The sequence below is a fragment of the Polyodon spathula genome, chromosome 3 (genome assembly GCF_017654505.1).
Source record: "Polyodon spathula isolate WHYD16114869_AA chromosome 3, ASM1765450v1, whole genome shotgun sequence".
NCBI classification, from domain to species: Eukaryota; Metazoa; Chordata; class Actinopteri; order Acipenseriformes; family Polyodontidae; genus Polyodon; species Polyodon spathula.
The window spans coordinates 70,093,957-70,117,499 of NC_054536.1; the positions used below are offsets into that span (position 1 = coordinate 70,093,957).

The 23,543-nt window shown below is 40.2% G+C and overlaps 1 protein-coding gene across 2 annotated transcripts; it reads left to right on the top strand.

Annotated features, from left to right (window-relative positions):
* Positions 1–1,439: 1,439 nt before the first annotated feature.
* Positions 1,440–22,765, top strand: LOC121313360 (protein O-linked-mannose beta-1,4-N-acetylglucosaminyltransferase 2-like). 2 transcript variants are annotated; one of them, XM_041245782.1, is made up of 3 exons: positions 1,440–1,482; positions 1,603–1,740; positions 18,323–22,765. In XM_041245782.1, exon 3 carries the CDS (start codon positions 18,385–18,387, stop codon positions 20,143–20,145), a length of 1,761 nt encoding a protein of 586 aa, XP_041101716.1. In that variant the 5' UTR covers positions 1,440–1,482; positions 1,603–1,740; positions 18,323–18,384; the 3' UTR covers positions 20,146–22,765. The 2 variants fall into 2 exon arrangements, with proteins under 2 accessions (XP_041101716.1, XP_041101715.1); XM_041245781.1 differs by lacking the exons at positions 1,440–1,482; positions 1,603–1,740 and adding an exon at positions 12,935–13,321.
* Positions 22,766–23,543: the final 778 nt, after the last annotated feature.

The window sequence follows — 23,543 nt, forward strand, 5'->3', positions numbered from 1 at the left end:
CTACATGTCAAGGTACCTCCTGACAAAAAGAAAAGCTGAATAAATGAAGGATGGATTGGAAATTATGTATTCTGGAGTGTGCTCCTACAGCTTCACCGACAACAAGCTCTGAGCAATGATTAATGAAATGTCACACACATTGCTGTCTGCATTCATCTTGTAACGCGTAAGCACAAGACTAGGAGCCAATCGTCTGGACTGACGCTCCCATTAGAACAAGATGCCTCTAATCATTAGCTATAGCACAAAATGTCACAGAGCCAACTCTGCAAACAAGATTTCATGTAAATCAGTAAATGCAATCAGATCTGTCAAGAATGAGATGGATGTAGGCTGTTTTATTTACCCATTTTTGATTTGTTTAATGTAGTCACATTGTGCTTTAACACGTGGTACTGCAATGTTAAGCTTTGAGCAATATATTGTTGGGTCCTAGTGTATTCTGGTTTAAATCCTTCAAAATGTAGTTATACAATTATACAGAAACAGTTGGAACTTGAAACACAAATTCCACCACCTAGAGCCTGCCCACAACATAATTCAGCCAATCCTAATAGGCGTGATCCAGCAGCGGGTGGTTATAAAGGTATTTTTAATTACCGCTACTACATTTAGGATGCAAAACCTAAATTTAAAAAGAAATCTCCTTTGTCTGTTGTATGGCTAAAACAAACAGATCTGATATTTTTCAAATACATTTATAATTCTGCAACGATATGTCTTGCTTTTTCATGAGTATGCTTTTTCATGAATTTTACATTTGGGGTACGAAATCCATGAACACATAGATCAATGTGAAAGACGGCAACTGACAACAAAGCATGCTCCAGTCTGACTACAATACTAGTTTAATTAAACAAACACCTTTCCTTTATTTGTTGTGGGTATTGACAACTACACGCTGAAGAAGTCCTTACAACTTTTAATAAACATTGGAATATTGTAGTAATTTTGGGGAACAAGAAACAGTGAAACATATATTCAAGAAATGCAATACCTATATTCAGCAAAGAAACATATTAAACAGAACGTTAAGGGAAATAGAAATTGAAGCAGCAACAGTACATTATATTTTGATGGTAGAAGGGAGGAAAACAAATGGTGAAAATGAAATGTATATTCAAATTTATTAAAAAAAAAAAAAAAAGCATAGGGAAATGGGAGAAAATATAAGGCCATAACTACAATAAACTACCCTATAAAGAAGAAGAAGAAGAAGAAGAAGAAGAAGAAGAAGAAGAAGAAGAAGAAGAATTTGGATATTGGTATGACAATAACCTACGCGCTATACCCACGTAAAGTACTCAAACAAAGCCTCGCTACATCAGATACACGCCATACAGTTGGTTGCAGTTTTCAACATCACTGGGAAAAGGTGGACGAGCTCTCGCGTGGTCTGAACCTGATTATGCAGACGGGGCACCAGTACCAGCAGTGGGCGTGGACACTGTAACGATCAGGCTTGCTTGAATTCGGCAGCAGGTACGTAAGACAACGAAAAACACTGACAAAAAATAATAAATAATAATAATAACAGCGGTTGACTGTTGCTTTAGTCTGTTTTTAAAACCATTTAAATCAATACTTATCTAATTCTTTCAGCAACTTTGACAATGAAGAGGATGCAGCTGGTGAATTAGCTTTGTTACTGCCTCTGCACGCTGAGATTCCGTTGCAACTAACATTGAGACACTGAAACAATATTCGTCTGGAAGGATACAATTTCTGTTTGACAACTAGGTAAGAACACTTAATTGTTCATGCATGCTAAATGTTAGCCACTTTGTAAGTTTTTATTCTGCTGCAATCAATTATATTACAGTATTGGTAGCCAGATTCAGCATTACTAGAGAGTTGTCATTTAAAACACATAAACACTCAGTAGAACATGGTGCAAGTTATGTTATCTAACTACATGCATTCTTATTTATTGTGACATTTAATAACATACAGATTTGTTTGCTACTGTCAGCCTCTGCTGGTAGTAACAACTATAACGGTGTCGTTAACACATACTTTCTAAACAAATACTGTTGCCTACGCTTAAGACGTCGGTTCTCTTGTGTGTGCCTGGCACGGTACAGTGGGTCTGTTGTGCCTGCGGTCTGCTAGGTGACAGTGTTCGCTTGTCAGGAATTGCAGTCACACGAAGCAAGTTGTACTGACTTCTCCGTTCATTTGAAATTTCTTTGATGTAAAGGGCTCCGATTTTGGCCAGTGGAATCTCCAAGCAGTGTCACACTTTCGGAGAATTAATGGTACAGTTGTATTTAAAACCATGATTGATGTCCCTGAGCAAGACTGCCAGAGTTGAATGAAAGGACGTCACAATGCAGTTACAGGGAACTGAGTTCTCCACTGACTAGCACATAGCTCGATCTCCTCCTGCTTATTAAATGTGCACTAGGAGTCGCACGTAATTGAGTTAAATATGGGGAATGAAGGTTAATTCATTTTAAACTTTGGATATTGTTTTATTGCAAGCATTGGAGTTTTAATTTAAGTACAGGGGATGTAGGATATGGTTATCAACTTGTTTTAACATGATATGCTTATTGATTTTATACAGATATTTGTAACCTTTCAGGTACTGTGCAATTACTGTTTAGTTATGAGGACAGTGTGTGTGTAGTGTTTTTGTTGTACTGTACACGACTGTCATGCAGTACATTTAATGTACTTTAGTGATATAGTGCCACATATTATGCTGTATGTCAAAGTGTCCAGGGATGAAGCAATGAAACGCTTGAAAGAAATTGATGTACAAAGAAAATTACGGGTTCAGCAGGTAGGAGAATCGGGACCGAGCAGCTAAAAAGAATCCAAGATTAACAGCCAAGTACTTAAGGAAATATTTAGAATCATCAGACATAATATCCACGAAAAAACTATACAAAGGCACCTGAACACAAGAGTTGTATCTATGTATACCTCACTGCAAATCAAGAAATATGAAGCATTCTTCAACAAAATTATCTGGTCAAGAGACTAAAACAACTTTTCTCCATAAATGGACCAGAGTTTATTTGGAGAAAAAAAGGGAAAGCCTTCAATGAAGAAAACCTTGTACCTACAGTTAAACAGAGGTGGTTCAATCATCATATAGGGGTGTTTTAGCAGTTCTGGAACTGGTGATGAAGATGTCCATGTATCAAAATAACAGTAATCATATCATGCTGTTATAGATTTATGAAGTATGCTTAAATACAACTAAATAAGAAGTTTGTCAGTAACATACACACCTGGTCAGAAACAGTTAATCACTGTATGAACAGTATACACAGAGTTGTGTGTCACATAGTGTAGCAATGATATACTTGATCACAATTTGACAAGTAATTCTAATATATGAAAACATGCGAGTGTGACAGAGACAGATGGAAATCCCAGAGTACCAGTGTCTAACTTAAGTGTAAAGCAAATATTTAGCAAAATTGTCACTAGATGGCACTGTCTTCCTAAGGATTTAACAGTTGGCCTGATGGTTGTAAGATTCTGAAGCTACTCTAAACCTCCCAGCTTGAGAACAGGGTGTCTAGAAACAGTGGGTGTACATACTGTAAAATATTGCAATAGCCTGGATAATAGCATTACATCTATTCACAATATAGTGTTGTTTCTAATAGTAAGCATGGAGTTGCAGACTTGAGGAAAGCAAAGCAATAGTACATGGGACACTGCATAATCCGACTGAGATACTGAACTGTAGTTCTGCTGTACAGTAACGTGAAGTTTACCACTATGTAATGTCTGTGACTGTTTCCTGGTGGTTCAAGGGATGCTAACAGAGCTTTATCCATTTCTTATCTCTCATTAACTTTATCGCTGACCTTCCTCTTATTATGAGGATATTTTTCTAACATTATAGATAAGCTGCTGCATCCTGGTACCTGTACTGTAAAACACAAAAAAAGAAGGAAAAAACAGAAATGAGTTATCTTCAAGTTGAAAACACTTTATTCTGTTTAGATCATTATTAGTCCTAGGCTTTGCTTCTGGCAGTTACTGAGGAAGTACAGTAATTACTGGAAACCTGCTGCCTTGGAGATTCGTTTATACTTACCACAGGTTGACATACTGTACACTGATTCAAGGATCCTTAAGCCCACCTAATTTGATTCTTACTAGTTTTACAATATCAGTATAATAAATTTGCTTTAAAAAAAAAAAAATTAAATTGGGGTGTCAACTGTTAACACTGTAAGAACATCTGCTATCGGTTCCATTACTTCCACTGTATAGAGACACCTTCAGGGAATCCAAGGTTTGTAATACTGTACGATAGAAGACCAGCTTCTACGATCCAGTTATATCAGTGGGGTGCTCTATATAGTCATTTTGCTCATTGGGTCAAGGGTAATTTAGGCATCAGCACCACTTTTATATGCAGGTATGAGTGCTTTTCTTCTGTTGGGACAGTCAGGCAGCTCTAGGAACAATTGGCTGCTGTATTTCAGTGGATGAGACGGATTCATTAGACACTTTCTCATGCTGCCTGCTCTAAAGTATGGTTTTCCATGCCTAATTGTTTTACAGTGGGGGATACATTATTGAAGAGCCTTTTACATTCCATTCAGTAACGTAGCGCTTTGAAAGTGCCACAGTTTGTAAGCTTATCTGACTCGTGCATCAGAAAATCAAATAAGGTCCATCAATCTGCAGCACCACAGCAGCACCTTTTGAATGCAGATGGCACCTTACTCTATTTTGTTATTTCTTTTCATTTTTCTGTTCTTGCAAACAGACAATGAGATTAAATTAACCATTCTGTGCACCTTTCTATGATTACATGAAATTACTTTCGCTGTGAAAATTCCTATGGATTAAAAATGAATCAAAATGAGCTTCTGCTAGATATAGTCGTTCATTTTCAAAAAGTCATAAAAGCCATTATTGCTCAGAACTCAGGTAGAGACAGCATAGCAGCAGGGGCATGGGGCATGGCATGGTCCCTGTGTGTGTGTGTGCCTTTATTTTACAGCAAGACATTGCACTATGTAACACGTTAAAGAAAAAAAAAGTATGTCCCAGGAATAAAGAATACATTGTCTAGGCCTTACTTTTCCGCAGTGAATTAACTACAGAACAAAGGATGCCAAAAAGCAGTTCAAGTTAAACGTTGTTTTGTTTATTCTTGAAATTAATAGTACTTAAAGTTTAAACCGCATTTTATTTAATTTTTACTTTTTTTAAATTCCTTGCCATTGCTGTTGCTTCACAGTAAACAGTGGCCATAGACACATTGTTTATAAAGTAATAACATGAGGTTTACTCGTGCCTTTTTTGTAGCTGAACAAGCAAATGAAAACTAAAATTTCACTTTAAACACTTCAAATAAAACAAACGTGGAAATGGCATTGTAAACTGAAGGGGGAAAAAACTCACCATTTTGGTTCTCGTTTATTACATTCCTGTGGCAAAGTGGTGAGTAGATACAGATGCATGCAGTGCAGAGTGGATACAAAACAGACAGACAATGATTTCCAGGTGCAAGGGTGTTTATTGATTTGATTAACAATGTCCAGAGCCTTATGGCGAACACCTGTAAATAATAATGATGGAGTGATACAGCGGCATTTTACAGTTCTCAGTGAAATGCAGGGTGAAAGTGATGTCCAGGTTTATACTGGCTTTCGCTCCAGCTCCGGATCGTGCTACTGATAATCTATTAACAAACAGACAACAGTTAACAAAACACTAACACACAAGACAAAACTCACGGTTTCACAATACGGCAACACAGACTCCTTGAAGGTTAAAACACTAACCTTTTATCAAGGAACAGATCACTTGCATTATGCCCCCTATTTATACCCTCGCTCATGACCCCTAGGTTAACGAGTGTATCCGCTCCTCCAATCGTCGGATGCCACGCCATCTCCCATCCGAGTCATTGAGCTTGGGTACCGTAGCTCAGCCCCCTTCCTAAATGACCGACTTCCACCTCATCTAAATAGATTGTGATGCCATTTGATTAAGGGTACTACTCTGTTCCTTTTACATAGTGACCTCACAGGTTGATTTCTGTCACAATTCCACATAACAAAGTCGCAACAAAAAATATATAATATATCAAAGCAAATTCAGCAATCTCAGCACTGTTTAAGCGAGGCATTGCAGAATGACGTGCTTGCCTTTTTTGTGTGCCATGAGATTCAGACTCGTTCTAAAGCAGCACAAAGCTTTTTTGTTTAATTTTTGCAGTCTGAAACTTAAAGGCTCGAGCTGCTGATTTGGCACCCTTGTGACAGAGAGTGAATGAATCAGAGTCAACAATCTCCCTCCCGACCTGTGAGGGTGCTGTATAACAGGAACAATGTGCCCCAGACTGGATGTTTTGACAGTTCATTCCAGGGTCATTCAGAAGCCAGCCATCCAGAAAGGGGGTGAAGCCACAACGCTAGAAATCAGCACCTTACTGCGGTAGGCAATGTGTCAGTCATGGATTGGAGGAGACGTGATTGCACTCGCTACCAAAGAGGGCGTGACTGAACGTATATTAGGGAATGTGGCTGTGCGATCTGTTCCATGTGTTATGGTTACCCATCGATCTGCAAAGAGTACTGTGTAGAAAACTTGTGAGTTTGTGTGTGTGTGATCTTGTAACCTGCGTTATTTGTCATTTGTAGATGGCTAACCAATCCAGGAGCTGTCGCTAAAAGCCAGCACCCGCCCCGGATCACTCTACACCATTGTTGTCACGAATAAACTGCATTTAATCACCACTTGCACTTGAAGCACTCACTGTTGGACTGAGCACTCACTGAACTGTACTCAAAATAACAAGGCTCTCTAAATGCTCTTGTGGCAGAGCAAAGCTCTGCCCTTTAAATTGGCAGGGATGGGGTTAACTTCCCCTACCTGCCTGGGTTTATTATGTTCAGGTGGCTGGGGTTGATTAGTTGATTAGGTTGATTAACGATCAATCAACGCCCAGCCACCTGATATAAAAGGAGGCCTCTGCTTCTCATTTGGAGAGAGGGAGCTGAGGAAGCAGGTTGTTTTTTTTTTTTTGGTTGTTTAGAAAGTTTGAATCCAGTGAAGGCATTGCCCAGCCTGATTTTTGTAAGTTTAAATTGCTTTCTTTTGGCCCTTGTGCCCTTTCATTTTGTGTTTATTTATAATAAAAGTATATTTGTTTGAACTGAAGTCTGTCTCTGGGCCTCTATCCACTCGCCAGCCTGCCACATTTGGTGTGAGAAGTGGGATAGCGCCACCTAGAGGCTCAGAGCAGTATTTTTGTTTTGTTTTGGGGAATTTTTGGGATAATTTTTTTTTTTTTTTTTTGAAAAAAAAAAAAAAAAATGGGAAAGAGCAGACAGCGGCAAAGGCAGGAAAAGCAGCAGCAGCTGAAGAAATGTAAGCTGCTGCAGCCACCGCTGGAGGACCCGGCCAGCCTCTTCCCCTGGTGTTCCTGGTGCGGGAAGGAGGACCATCGTTGGCGGTCCTGCCCAGACGTGCCACCGGCAAACTGGTGTGGCCGGTGTGAGGAGGATGGCCACAACTGGGCAGGATGCCCCTACAACCAGGCCCAGGAAGAGGTGCCGTGTTCACCCCGGGCATCAGGGGCCACCCCACTACCTCCAGCACCACCACCTTCACCACCGTCCCAGGAGATCTGGGACTGGTTGATGCACCCTGAGGCAGACCTCGTCCACGATCTCCCCATAGTTATCAACACGCTGTGGCGTCGAGATGGGGAGAGGTGGGAACAGTGGGAGGAACAATACCACCCGGCGTCCTTCCCAGAGGTTGCCCTCATGGTGGTTAATTACCTGGCGGTAGACATGGGAGATGCCCCGGTCACTCCAATAAAGAGGGGTGAGCCGCCTTCCCGAGAGCCAGAGAGGGGTGAGCCGCCTTCCCGAGAGCCAGAGAGGGGTGAGCCGCCTTCCCGAGAGCCAGAGAGGGGTGAGCCGCCTTCCCGAGAGCCAGAGAGGGGTGAGGAGCCTCCGTCGCTCCCAGAGCCAGAGAGGGAGGAGGATCTGCTGTCGTCCCCAGAGCCAGAGAGGGGTGAGGAGCTGCTGTCGCTCCCAGAGCCAGAGAGGGGTGAGGAGCCTCCGTCGCTCCCAGAGCCAGAGAGGGAGGAGGAGCTGCCGTCGCTCCCAGAGCCAGAGAGGGGTGAGGAGCCGCCGTCGCTCCCAGAGCCAGAGAGGGAGGAGGATCTGCCGTCGTCCCCAGAGCCAGAGAGGGAGGAGGATCCGCCGTCGCTCCCAGAGCCAGAGAGGGGTGAGGAGCCGCCGTCGCTCCCAGAGCCAGAGAGGGGTGAGGAGCTGCCGTCGCTCCCAGAGCCAGAGAGGGGTGAGGAGCCGCCGTCGCTCCCAGAGCCAGAGAGGGGTGAGGAGCCGCCGTCGCTCCCAGAGCCAGAGAGGGGTGAGGAGCCGCCGTCGCTCCCAGAGCCAGAGAGGGGGGAGGAGCCGCCGTCGCTCCCAGAGCCAGAGAGGGGTGAGGAGCCGCCGTCGCTCCCAGAGCCAGAGAGGGAGGAGCCGCCGCTCTCAGAGCCTGAGAGGGAGGAGCCGCCGCCGCCGCTCTCAGAGCCCGAGAGGGAGGAGCCGCCGCCGCCGCTCTCAGAGCCCGAGAGGGAGGGAGCCGCCGCCGCTCTCAGAGCCCGAGAGGGAGGAGCCGCCGCCGCTCTCAGAGCCCGAGAGGGAGGAGCCGCCGCCGCTCTCAGAGCCCGAGAGGGAGGAGCCGCCGCCGCTCTCAGAGCCCGAGAGGGAGGGCCGCGCCTCCGCCACCAGAGGGAGCCGGGCCGCCGTCGCCGCCTCCGCCACCAGAGGGAGCCGGGCCGCCGTCGCCGCCTCCGCCACCAGAGGGAGCCGGGCCGCCGTCGCCGCCTCCGCCACCAGAGGGAGCCGGGCCGCCGTCGCCGCCTCCGCCACCAGAGGGAGCCGGGCCGCCGTGGGGAGGGTGGGGGGAAGGGGGGAGTTGGCCGATTGCGGCCGGTGTACGTTGTACATGGGGGGAGGTGTGTGGCAGAGCAAAGCTCTGCCCTTTAAATTGGCAGGGATGGGGTTAACTTCCCCTACCTGCCTGGGTTTATTATGTTCAGGTGGCTGGGGTTGATTAGTTGATTAGGTTGATTAACGATCAATCAGCGCCCAGCCACCTGATATAAAAGGAGGCCTCTGCTTCTCATTTGGAGAGAGGGAGCTGAGGAAGCAGGTTGTTTTTTTTTTGGTTGTTTAGAAAGTTTGAATCCAGTGAAGGCATTGCCCAGCCTGGAAACTGTTATTTTTGTAAGTTTTGCTTTTTATCTTTTTTGTGTTTAAATTGCTTTGTTTTGGCCCTTGTGCCCTTTCATTTTGTGTTTATTTATAATAAAAGTATATTTGTTTGAACTGCAGTCTGTCTCTGGGCCTCTATCCACTCGCCAGCCTGCCACAGCTCTGTATACGTTTTGTTTAAAAAGTCAAGCATTTGGCCAGTATTTCAGTTTTTTTGTCAGCTTTCTGGGTCAGCTGGAAATGCAGGCCTCCGCCATATTGGAACCTTTCTGGTGCCGCTGTTACGTCATATAGTTGACAACCACCCACAGCGGTGAACGCCGGCTGGGTTATGTCGGAATGCAAAGCTTTCGGGTGCAAAAATAACACTGTGTAACAATTTTTTTTTTTTTTTGTTCCTGGGTAGTAAGTGTTATTTCCTAATTGCTTATGCCTCAAAAGTATAGAAAATGGCTATTATTCCCCACAGCTTTGCTTTTGTGACCAGGAGTGATATTTCAAAATATCACTATTTCCAATGGGAAATCGGGCAGATGTGAAGTGAGTAGTTTTTTGAGATTTACGATTATACTGTATTTACAGTATAATCGTAAATCTTGAAAAACTACTCACTTCTAAATCTTTTGTAGTCATTTTTGTATTACTTTAGTATAAATACATGTTAATTAGGATTCATAAGTTGTTTTTTTCTGACTTTATGTGAACGAAAAGACACACATTTGCCCGTTTTCCCATTGGAAATAGTGATATTTTGAAATATCACTGTCCTGGTCACAAAAGCAAAGCTTGTGGGGAATAATAGCCATTTTCTATACTTTTGAGGCATAAGCAATTAGGAAATAACACTTACTACCCAGGAACAAAAATTGTGTTACATAGTATAATCAAAGGAAAATCAGTAACAAAAAGTATTTTTGTGTGCCTAAGCCTTTAAACCAACAAAGAGTGGCCATAACAAAACAATGGCTACATAATATAGGAACGGAACATAGGCTCAATAGAATACTATGTGTTACTGTAGAGCGAGTCAACGACAGGACGGCACACACAGCGCGACGGAAGAGAGCTCCAATACACTCAATATGAATTTGTTTTAATGGTTTTTATACGATATACTGCTCAAGGAGAGGCTGAAAATGCGTCAACAGCTTTAGTTAACATGTTTTTTATTGAATTGGTTATATATTCATTTGCATTACAGTTCCCCTTTAAAAGTGTGTGCCTACTTCTGTTATTATTTCGGGATTGAACCCCTTTACAAACCAGAGCGATACACATCGTTGTGTAGAGGTATTGTCAGCAAATAAAGAGCGGCTTTTTCACCATGAACTGTCTTGTGTCTGTCACTCCTGAGCACCTGTACACTACAACCCACTTTGCCACAACCCCTTATTCAAGTTCATAGATTGCTTTGCAATTATTGTAGCTATTAGCTGTAATTCACTTTCATGGATGATAAAACTAGCCTTTCTTTTTGTAAGAAAACAAAATATAACACACCTTTTTTTACATTACACCACTATCAACTTTTCTGCAAATATACATTTAATTCCCCAAGTATAGTTTCTGTAACCTTTCTATTCTTTAGTTTAATTGGGAATACTCAGTTTGTTCCAAAGAGTTGATGCAGTGTTGAGCATGCGTGATGTCTTGTATTGTCTTTGTTTAAAAAAACATACATTCTTCCAGTAAAATTCACCATTCCTGGCAAGTGAATTCAGTCCACTAATTGAGTCTTTAAATCATTAGTAGTCCTTTTCTTTTAATGACGATCCCCGGTAGTGAAGTTATTTGTATTTTAATGCCTTTAAACAAAGTTTTTTAATTATTTCTAGGTGTTCTTCAGAGCTTGCCATCCAGTTATTAAAAACAATCTTCATTTTCTCTGACTTACTCATTCATGTTTTGAGCTGTTGGTTAAAGATGTTATATATGCAAGCTCCTTTTTTCTGAATTTGCTTGCTTGATGTTAAAAGTAGCGTTGCAGTTCAAGATGTTACACCTGCTCTTTCCTTTCTCAGACTGAGTGTACAAACTCACTCTAACACGAAGATAGCCTTTTGGGTGCCCTTTAAGTTTACCAAACTTAAGATATCTGTCATTGCTCACAATAACTGTATTGAATTAGCCACAACACCTGGCGATTCTAGGGAGTCGAACTTGGTTGAGCCTGTGGGCCTCATTTAACGGTGTAGCTGTGGTTATCCAGGTACGCTCACTCCCTTTTACCTTTTATATAACAATTTTGCAGATTCAGTAGAATTGAAAATATGTTTAAAACACAAAAAATAATCTTTCTGGTTGTCATAGAGACTAGGTCGGCTGCCTCTAGACCTATGTGCCAAATCCTATTAACCTGTTATGTTCCTGCATTTTATAATGTGGTCATACCCAGTTCCCCTTGTGTTACAAGGCCTCTGCATTATAAACCACCAGTGTAGAATGCATAGAATGTATTTTTACAAAATGCTTCCTAAATTACATAAGAAGCATGCCTAAAGCCACCACTGAGACTCCAACCCGAGTGACTATGGTATCCAGGATTGCGTCCCATAAAATGTTTAGTACATGGACTTGTGATAGCTTTTTGTAACCATTTATGGTTGGATCATTTATATTTTAGGGTCGATATGTATTTAAGCAGGTAAAAAAAAAATGTCTTTATGACTTGTTTTACCCAAAGATTTTGAAGTTGTAAACAAAATATATACAAACAGCACATTTCTTTTTATGTTTAACTACAGAAAACTTTCTTTCTTGTTTATTGTAAAATGTAAAAAGAATACTCTTGTAAAGAGAGGGGTATTACGCACTATTGTTCCTTGCTTCACTAACTAACTAAGATGTAGTTGCAGATAGTTCTGGCTGCTTGTTCAGCAGCAGCATCTTCTGTCTCTGACTGCTCCTGATTTAGCAGCTTATGTTGTTTAATTATCATCTCAAGTATTAGCCCCCCCCCCCATGCCCGTTCCAATTCAGGTCCATGGAGTGCAGAAAATCAGCACAGCATGGCGCAGTGTTGGAGCGCAGTAGGGGGGGCCTTTGTTATTGGTTGTAGTAAATGGAAGCTGTGGGGTTACATCTGTAAACACTTCTGCGATTTCAAAAGTGAAAGGAAAAAAAAAACATAATGGGTGCAAATAAAAGCTAGATTATTCAATGCCGTCCATAGTTTGAGAACTAAATGATGCATTATGATGGTATGGTACATAGTCCTGGTGTCTTCTCCGTATCATCATCTACTATTCAATTCATAATTCACGAGTTTGTTGGCATTACAGTATTTCAGTTTCTACGATGAGTATTGTACAGTACTTTATAAACCTGAGCAGTGACTTTCAAGTTTATATAAAACACAAAAAATACACCAAAAAAAGCACAGGCCCTGTTTAATTCTATAAAATACAAGCGGATTGCCTGTTGCAAGATGAAAAGCTTTTGGCATGAGTGCATTTGTAGCGAAAAGCCTGGCAGATAACTGCTTTTATCACAGTCCTCCTGCTGCTAGGCTGTGAGGTGAGCTAAAAGGAAGCATGTCTTGCTGGTGCAACACACAGCTCGGGCCAGCAGCCTCAGAGGAGAGAGAAGCAGTGCCGGAGAGCAGACAAGCGAGAGATGTCATCGTGTTAATTTCAACCTGCGGGCTCCCTTGGGGGAAGGGAGTAGAGGGGGAGGGGAGGCTGTAGTGATGGAGTCACAGCAAATCATTCTGTGAGCAACGCTGACCTCTGAGGATCTGACAAATTGATGTGAAGCAGCTGATGCACAAGGACACCAATGGCAACCGAGCATGCTCAGAGCGTGCAAGAGGGAGTGAAGCAGCAGAAAGGGGGCACTAGGTGGTCCAGTACACTGTCAGCACACAGCACAAGTGAGAAGGGGAGTGAGATCTTGAGGTGAAGGCTTACCTTTCTCTCAGGGAGACTTGAATGTATTTTGATCACGCTGTGCAAGGGGCAGGGTAGCTCTTTCATTGTTCAGGCAGCCAGTGCAGTAAATCAGAGTGGCAGTGTACTGTGTATACATATAGTGTAAGCTTCAGGAGATTGCAGATAGCCAGAGTGGGAGCAGATGCTGTTCATTAATATGCTGCTCTGGTGAGTGTTTATTGTCATTTTTGCCTTCCTGCAGTGTGCAGCATATGGTTTTGGGGAGGTTCTGTTTTCATTGCCTCTTTTTATATTATTTGTACCTCTGAAACTGATATTGGAGACTGATAAAAGATCAATAAACAAAGCCTTTGGAATGGGCAAATTTAATTGTGTTCTTGGGTATGTAAATCATCTGTAGGTTTTACTGTAGTTGGTTTAAGTTTTTTGTTTTCAAACTTGGAATATTAATGAAAGGCTTGGAAACATTTGTAGTAAAAAAGCTGTCATAGTGAACAATGGCTTTATACATGCATGGATTTTAAATGTGTCTTAAATAGAATGTCAAAATAATGTGTTTTAAATCTAGAACGTTGTGTTGTTGTTGTTGTTGTAGTTTACTACAGGGCTTCAGTAAAAAAACAAACAAAACAAAACAATAACAAAGTATAATTTTGTTATAGCTCTATGAATATAGCTGTAATACATAAAACTGTTTTGTCAAGATCTTTATTAATATTTGTTTTGTAATAGAAAGATTGTCTATCTGTCTATCTATATCTATTTATGTGTATGTGTATGTGTTACGGTAAAGAATCTTAAATTTTACAGGTAAATGTCAGCATTTACCAAATAAGGTGGTCAATGTCAGAAATTATGAAGAATTTGATTGCTTGTCAGACATTTACTAGTTTATCTTATGATTTACCTAAGCTTATTGGTAAATGCAGGTATGTCATAGAATAATTTGTTTATTCTTGCATATGAATTGTCAATTAACAAAATAAACATTAATGTTGAACAATGTATTTATTTCTGTATACACATTTGCCATTAACAAAATATTCATTACAATGCACAATTGAGTAATTTAAACCAGTTCAACATGGTACTGAACAATATTGACATCCACTTATGTAGAACAACCAACATTCTGGTAAACTTGCATATAAAACAATTCACAATGGTGTTGAAAGGTATTGTACTCAAAATACGTAGTAGTTTGATGAAAAATAACTGTCTTTTAAATAAAAATTAAATAATTTATTATAATTTTTCAACAGAAAATCACACTTTGGTTATGACACAAAACAGCACAAAGACAGGCAGTAAACAGATATATTTACTAATGGAAGCACCGTAGACTCTTGTGGTACTTGGAGTTACACAGGACTCCTGAAGCCTTACAATAGCACTTTTTGTTGAAACACTTTTTATTGCACATACAACGTTTGAACCCTTGCCCACCAGAAAGAAACTGCTTAGTCTTTGTCTCAATTTCTCTGTCATGATGGCAACTGCATAAATGCAGAAAGGCACTTGCCTTGAGATTTACCAGTAAATGTCTGAAGTTAAGCGTTATCATGTTTATTTTGGACATTAACCGCTTTACTTGATAAATGTAGACATTTACCAGTAAATCTTAAGATTTGCCAATATTCTGACTTTTACCGTTACATATACTATCAGAAATTATGGAAACAACAAATTATTTGCTGCAAAACTAGGGGTGAGGATTGTAGTGCCTGTTTTTCCTCACTCAGGCCCCTTAATAAATACCCTGGTATGTCTGAATAGATCATTGTCTCCTCTTTGAAAATATGCTACATATTTCAATGAGGAAGACATTTTACAAGTAAAGTGGTATCCCAAAATGTTCACCTTTTTCTAGGCAAGCAGTACAACTTTTATTTTTAAAGAAGAGATCATTATCTCCAGGGATTCCAAGATATTTACTAAGTAAATGGTCTGAGTGATAGATGGGCAAAACAATCCCCAGCCCTGCTGTAAATCATTTGTTGTTGCCATAATTAGTACCAGTACTGTATATGTGTGTGTATGTGTGTATGATTGCCGTGCAGACATAATTCATGATTTAAAGCAGGTCATAGTATAAACTGGGTTCATGTTTACCTATGACAGCACATTGTGAGTGCAAGAAAAAAAGAAAGTAAATTAACAGTGAATTAAAGAGCAGTGTTTTAATACTGTACATTTAGTCATTCTTTACATTTAAACAAATCCATATAGTTTACTACAGAACAAATACACTTTGTATCATTAACTGCAACAAAACAGTTTGTCATTATCTAAAAAGGGCGTGCATTGTCGACTGATGAGAGCTATCAATTAGGTATTGCACTTGATGTGTTTTCTTTTTTGTGAATAAGACTGACATTGTTAATAAAAAATTGGTGACTTTGGTAATTTGTAACTGAACTCTGTCCCGGTAAGACCCCCTCACAGCATTTGACAAGCTGCACAAAACGTGACAATAAACAGGTTTATGAGATGATATTAAGAGAGGTCATTTCTTAAAGAACCAAAGGTGCATAACTAGTGGTTTTGAAAAATTGTGATAAAAAATGGGGCATGATATTAAGCGAGGTGATATAAAACGAGATCACTCTGTGAACCTAATCCTTAATATGTCCATTCATAATTGCCTCACTGTACCACTTGTTAATTCCTTAATTTCCTTGCCATTGATTCAAGTTGTCTAGTTGGTAGAGTAAGGTGTTTGCCACTGTGAGGTGTCGTAATTGATTATGGACTACTACAATTTAGGCAGCGCACATGCACCTGATAAAACTGTAAGGTAGTGGTTGAAAGGTGAAACAATAACTTTTCTAATTACTCACTTTTAAGTAGTTGTATTCAGAATATTCTGATTTACTTTAAATAAATCTGCAGAAGCAACATTTTTGTATACTATAGCCTCCGAATGTACAGAGAATTTCCCTCCTCGGGATGCATAGTGCATTGGTATGGGAGCATTGGCCTGTGATGTTTCTGCTAATGTGCATGTGAAATACATTGCCTCATTTGACAGACATTTTTAGGTTTAGAAATGCAAATTGAAACCTTTATTGAAACTCTTTTTTGGGGGATCCTTGACTAAATTGCTGTGTGACCTAGCTGTAAGATTGGATAGAAACAGGACTTTGCTCAAAAAAACAAAGTTTTATCAAGGTTAGGCCAAACAAATGATCATTTCTTGTCATATGAAGTATCCTATATGGTGCTGCACAATACATGCAGATCTCCACCCCATGAGAGGAAAGAGCAGCTATTTTCTAGTCACTCTGACTTTGAGTGGAGTGAAAATCAGCTTCTCTTACAGCACACTATACTGTACTATATATTTTTAATATGTAGTTAAACAGTATAGCAAATATTATGATGTAATGTCTATCTGATACAAAATACCAGGTTTTAAAATATAGATACATACATACATACATACAGTGCCGAGAAAAAGTTTGTGAATCCCTAAGGATTTTCACATATTTCAAACCTAAAATGTTAGATCTTAATCTAAATCCTAATAATAGATAAAGATAACCTGATTAAACAACTGACACAAAAACATGATAATTTTTCAACATTTATTTATCCACAAATGATTCAACTTTCAATATCCATGTGTGAAAAAGTATGTGAACCTTTAGATTCAGTAACTGGTGGCACACCCTTGAGCAGCAATGACTTCAACTAAGCGTTTCCTGTAACTGTTGGTCAGTCTCTCACATCAGTTTTGAGGAATTTTGGCCCATTCCTTCTTACATAACTGCTTCAACTCGGTGACATTTGAGGGCTTCCTTGCATGGACAGCTGTCTTCAGTTCCTGCCACAACATTTCTATGGGGTTCAGGTCCAGACTTTGACTAGGCCATTCTAAAACACGGAACTTCTCCTGCAGCAATTCTTTTGTAGATCTGCTTGTATCTTTAGGATCATTGTCTTGCTGCGTGACCCACTTTCGGTTCAGCTTCAGCTTCAGCTCATGGACGGATGGCCTAACATTTTCCTCTAGAATCTTCTGATACAATGCAGAACTCATGGTTGTGTCAATGATGGCAAGCCGCCCAGGTCCTGAGGCAGCAAAGCAACCCCAAACCATCACACTCCCACCACCATGCTTGATGGTTGGGATGAGGTTCTTCTGTTAAAATGCAGTGTTTGGTTTTCGCCAAACATAATGTTTCTCATTGAGGACAAAAAGTTATACCTTTGAATCGTCAGCCCAGAGAACATTGTTCCAGAAGTCTTGTGGATCATCTATGTGCTCTTTGGCAAACTTCACATGGGCAGCAATGTTCTTTTTAGAGAGCAGTGGTTTCCTCCTAGCTGTCTTTCCATGAACACTATTCTTGTTCAGTTTGTTTCTGATAGTTGAGTCATGAACACTCACATTAGCCAAGGCGAGAGTGGCCTGCAGATCTTTGGATGTTACTCTGGGGTTCTTTGTGACTTCCTTAATGATTTTCTGGTTTGTTCTTGGAGCGATTTTGGTAGTACGACCGCACCTGGGTAGAGTGACTATGGTCTTGAACTTTCTTCATTTGTAGAGTATCTGTCTGACAGTGGATTGGTGGAGCCCCAAATCCTTAGAAGTGGTTTTGTAACCCTTTCTAGACTGATAAGCATCAATAACTATTTTTCTGAGGCCCTCAGAGATTTATTTTGATCGTGGCATGACGAGTTTCCACACACCTGTATGGCGAAGACCAAACTCACAAAGTTTCTGATCTTTATATAAGGTGGGGCCTTCCAAATTCACCCCTGAAGCTCTACCTAATTATTTAAACACCTGACTTTAATTATCCCCTTAATTGAGTTGATAAACCCAGGAGTTTACTTACTTTTTCACATATCCTGAATCTTAGTTACCCACTGTTTGTCTAATTCTTACATCATTTTGTTTCAAAAGACATGGAATTGCTTATTATAAACCCTATTGTATATTTAAGAAAAGGTTTTGATTCAGGAAGGCTATCATGGTAAAACTATGGAATTTCCATAATTATCATTAGGGTTCACAAACTTTTTCTCGGCACTGTATATATATTTTAAAAACTGTAAAACCATTGTTCCTCCAAAACAACCTAAAAGACCAGGTTTACCAAGCTTGTGGTTCAAAAATGAGTAAACTATAATAATATTGTTGCATGTAACAGTCAAGATGTTTTTTTTTCAGAAAATATCTTCTCTCTTTCTGTTCTGTAGGCTGAGTCTGTAGCTTGGAAAATGAAAGCCCATCCCCTGATGTTTGCCGTGTATCTGCTGTGATGCGAGGGTCCAACTGCAAGATGAACATTGCTGCTGTGTTGAACGGGCTGCTGGTGTCTGTTCTGGCGGCAGTGCTGTGGAAGTATGCCAAGCTACAAGAGCATACCTATTCAGTGGAGGAGGAGCTGCTCCTGACGCAGCAGTCCCAGGAGCTGTCTCAGGTCCGCATCGACTACCACGCCGCCCTGCAGTCCCTCCAGGAGGAGGGAACCCGCATGGTGTGCACGGGCAAGATGCACACTGACCGTATCTGCCGCTTCGACTACCTCTGCTACTCCACCGAGGCCGAAGAGTTTGTCTTTTTCCACAGCAACTCCTCGGTCATGCTGCCCAACCTGGGATCAAGGAGGTTCCAGCCTGCCCTCCTTGACCTCTCCTCTGTAGAGGACCACAACACCCAGTACTTTAACTTTCTGGAGCTGCCTGCAGCTGCCCTCAAGTTCATGCCCAAGCCTGTGTTTGTGCCCGATGTGACTCTTATCCTGAACCGATTCAACCCGGACAACCTAATGCATATATTTCATGATGACCTTCTCCCTATTTACTACACCATGCTGCTGTATCCAGATCTGGACCAGGATGCCCGCTTGGTCTTCATGGAAGGCTGGAATGAGGGTTTGCACTTTGACCTCTATCGTTTAATGAGCAACAAGCAGCCCCTCCTGAAAGAGCAGCTGAAGAACTTTGGCAAGCTCCTGTGCTTCACCAAGTCGTATGTGGGGTTATCTAAAATGACCACCTGGTACCAGTATGGTTTTGTTCAACCCCAGGGCGCCAAAGCCAACATACTGGTGTCGGGTTTGGAAATCAGACAGTTCACTAGGTTCCTGATGGAGAAACTGAATGTGAGCATGGAAGAAAGCTCCAGTGGCGAAGAGTACATTGTAGTTTTCAGTCGTACAGTAAATAGACTGATTCTTAATGAAGCAGAGATTATTTTAGCCCTCGCACAAGAGTTCCAGATGAAGACAGTCACTGTTTCTTTGGATGACCATTCCTTTGCAGATATTGTGCAGATCATCAGCAGGGCGTCAATGTTAGTCAGCATGCACGGGGCCCAACTTATTACATCGGTCTTCCTGCCTAGAGGAGCTGTAGTTGTTGAGATTTTCCCATACGCTGTTAACCCAGACCACTACACCCCATACAAAACTCTGGCCTCTTTGCCTGGCATTGACCTGCAGTACGTGGCCTGGCAGAACACCAATGAGGAGAATTCAGTGGCCTTCCCAGATAGACCCTGGGATCAAGGTGGCATAGCCCACCTGGAGAAAGCTGAGCAGGAGCGCATTATGAAAAGCAAGGAAGTCCCTCAGCACCTGTGTTGCCGCAACCCAGAATGGCTTTTCCGCATCTATCAGGACACAAAAGTAGATATCCCCTCGCTCATTGAAGCCATTAGGCAGACGGTTAAGACCAAGCTGAACCTGAAGAAGGCGAAGCCAGCCATTGTTGTCCACCCTGGCAAAGTGAGGGATCCCAAATGCCAGGCATCCATCCAGGGCACCAGTGAAGCCAGACTGACAGTTTCCTGGCAGATTCCTTGGAACCTGAAGTACCTGAAGGTGCGGGAAGTGAAGTACGAGGTGTGGATACAAGAACAAGGGGAGAACACATACATGCCTTATATCCTGCCACACCAGAACTACACCTTTTCAGAGAACATCAAGCCTTTCACCACGTACCTAGTATGGATACGTTGCTTTTTCAACAAAACCCTTCTGGGACCCTTTGCAGACGTGTTGGTCTGTAGAACATAACTTTTAATTACAGCTGTGGTCATGTAAGGGTTAGATCGTGACTTGTTCCAGACAACCGTTACCTCGGAAAGGTTTGAAAAGGACTTGATAGAAAGCTCTTTATGATTACTAAAGTCTGAATTTGTCATTCAGCAGTGATCTCAAACCATTTGTTTTATGGATGGGACAAAGGCACCCCAGTGCACATTGGTCATTCGCATCTGAACACCAGCCAGCAACACAGACAAAGATCAAAGTCAATTAGGGAATATAATTATTTATATATATTTGATTTCTGTTTTCTGGTGTCCATGTGATCTGTTCATTAAGTGATACCAAAAAAAACATTTTTAGAAAGAAAACAAATTGGACAGCTGGACATAGTGTATGATTTGGTAGTATGATTTCTTGTGTAAATGCTGCCAAATTGATCCTGAAGTGTAATTAAAAGCTGATGTTTCATAAATATGATTTTCCTTCCTGAAAAGGGTTTTTTAAAATGTTTTATATTTTTAAAAAAGCAAAGACTTCCATGTATATGTGTGTGTGTGTGTGTGTGTGTGCAGATGACTGGATGTAGTATAATGCCGATATTTTGTAAAGCAGTTTGCAGTGCAGTAGGATTTTATATTTGGATTACAATGGGATTATCATTGTGTAGTGATTTAATGTATGCTTTTCTCATCATGGTGCCAACCCACACACGTATTACTGTAAAGAGAAGGTGGGGGAAAAATGTAGGAATGTAATTTGTTTCAGCAAATAATCTCTTCAGGTTTTAATACATCAACCCAGTGTCCAGTGTATTTGACATTGAGAAAATGGACATGAAATAGGCGTGGGAACATTCCCAGTGTATGAAAGTGTTAAAAGCCACTGTGGTAGAAGAAAACCAAATGTGTGTTCTTAACAGCAGCAGCGAATTGAGAAGCTGAGCAGTACACCTGCTTTAAGCAGAATTAACTGCAGAGCTGTAATTACTATTATTATTATTCTAGAGAAAACAAACACATGAGTTTGTCTTACTACACATTTGAGTGATGCTATGTAGGTTCTGTTTTTTTTTTTTATTATTTACTGTTATTACAATGCTATTTTCACAAATTAACAGCATTCAATACAAACTTAATTGTCTTTGACTTCTACACCGAAGTTGAGAGCATATCCTGGGAATTATTAGAAAGATGCTCAGTCTGCTTACTCGCTCATGTTATAAAAGCCTTGGTAGCCTTGAAGAAAAACTAGATTCAGAGCGTGTTGCTCTTTGGGTGCACTGTGCTGGAGTGAGCACACAAAGCAGTGAGTAACACACACCTTAAAAAAGAGATTTCTTTTGATTGGTGCGATACAGATAAAAGCAGAGATACAATCTGGAGAGGGCTGAGCATGGTATGTAAGCTAATTAAAGGGGATAAATGGCCTTGGAATAGCACTGCTTAAGTCATGAAGGTTCCCTTTATCATTTTGAATTTAAAAGACAACCGTTCGTAGCAGCAATAACGGTTGTGGAACAGCTTTTTTTCAGCGCTGTTAGAAATTTAAATGGCTCGCTTACGCCTGGCTTTGGAGGTTACATAAGAATGTACCCCCTCCCCCCATGCTAAGTTAAAAACCTATATGTTGTTTTTTGAGTTTTTTTACAGTAACAATGAAAATCCTTGATTAAATAACTTGGGCGGTTCATTTAAATATTTGAGGGTTGTATCAGATACAGCCAGATTATTATTTAACCCTAAATTTGATGAAGAAATATACTGTAGCTATTTCATTGTCCTATGTGTTGGTTAATAACTGTATAAAATATAATTTAAAGTGATTATATGTGATTAAATTAAAGTATACTTACAATGGTACAAATTCTTCAAAATCAAAAAATATAAGTGGCTTAATAAAAGCTAAATTAGCTTGCAAGTTAGTGAATCCTGAAAGCACTAGTGTGTTGAACTTAACTATCTGTGAAGTGTTCTCTGCACTGCCGTTTTCTATTTTTCTGTTCATAAGAAAGTAATCTTTGTTTCATTTTAAACACTGATGCAGAAGGATCATCCCCAGCATAGTTAAATCAAAACCTGTGGTTTTAGATAGTCGTTGATATCATGAAAAACTAGGCACAGTTCTATTAAGAAGTGATGTCACTGAAATAAGATGATGCAGTCTTTGCTTGGTTACCAGATTTCTATTTAAATTAAATTCCATTTGTTGGTTTAAAGGTGGAACTGTGCATGGTGTGAATTCAACTGTTTTAACTGAATGAATACAATATTATCTAGCTGAAAGTGACCCTTTTATATCTGCAGAAAATCAAAATCAGAACCATTTAAGTTTATTGACGAAAGACACCATAAAGTGGTTGTATGTATTGTGAGTCTTACAGAACTAGTTTGAACACTAGCCACCAAGTAGTATTGGGACAGCCTTGGTACTTGCTGGAAGGTGATGTGTCTTCATCCCCAGAGTGGGGTGACAATGGTGAGTGAATGATTTCCTTGTTCTATTTTAAATACTATGTTGTAAAGACTAAAATTGAAAGAAACAATTCAAGTCAAGACAAACATTTGTGCTTTTGTTCTGCATTAGCCAACCATAAAAGTAAATGTATTTTTCAAACAAAGTATTTTGCTTAACGTTCAATCGAATATCTTTTACACATAGATTTTCTGTTTTAAATAAAAATAATAGTTCATTTATAGTGATCTGATAAATTCATTGTAAACCACTATTTATTTATTTTTTATTAGTAAAAGTGAAATATAAAGATTACTATAAATACATAAAGTGTACAATAGTTTTAAACTATTAAACATAGATAAGGATTCATCAACTTAACTTAATATAGTAGTTTAGCCTCAGAATTTGTGTGTGTGTGTGTGTGTGTGTGTGTGTGTTTGTGTTTGAATTTTAGAATATGACAAAATCTTTTGTTTTACTGGTGTTGGTAATATATAACATTTTTTGTTAAGTCCCAAAGAATGTCAATGTTCTTATTTTTTGTTTTTGTTTTAATGCTGTTTTATATACCCGTGTTTCTATAGTAACACGCAATTAATGTGGGCTTGAGAACATGACCCATTGAAACATATAATTTATATTCATCTTACATAAACATAATGTGCCGTGATGTATTATTGCATACTGAGGTAAACAAATCATATTGTTGTCTGTGATGTGTTGATTGGTTCTTAATACTTTCCCAAATCTAGGAAGATTCATAAGATGATTGATGTTGACGTTAAGATGAACATATGATTATGATTAAGATGCCTTATTTAGGTTATATTAATTCTGGATGCAAATAAGCAACCCCTATTTAAATAAATACACAGTTAAATCATAGTTAACCATCTACTTCCCAGTACTGGTTAAAGTGTTTTAGTTTACAATACCCTGGCCTCCTTTTCATGCATCAGCTGTCAACAATA

What these genes read in the sequence shown, in the direction of transcription:
- LOC121313360 (XM_041245782.1), top strand. Translation starts at nt 18,385, where the DNA reads ATGCGAGGGTCCAACTGCAAGATGAACATTGCTGCTGTGTTGAACGGG.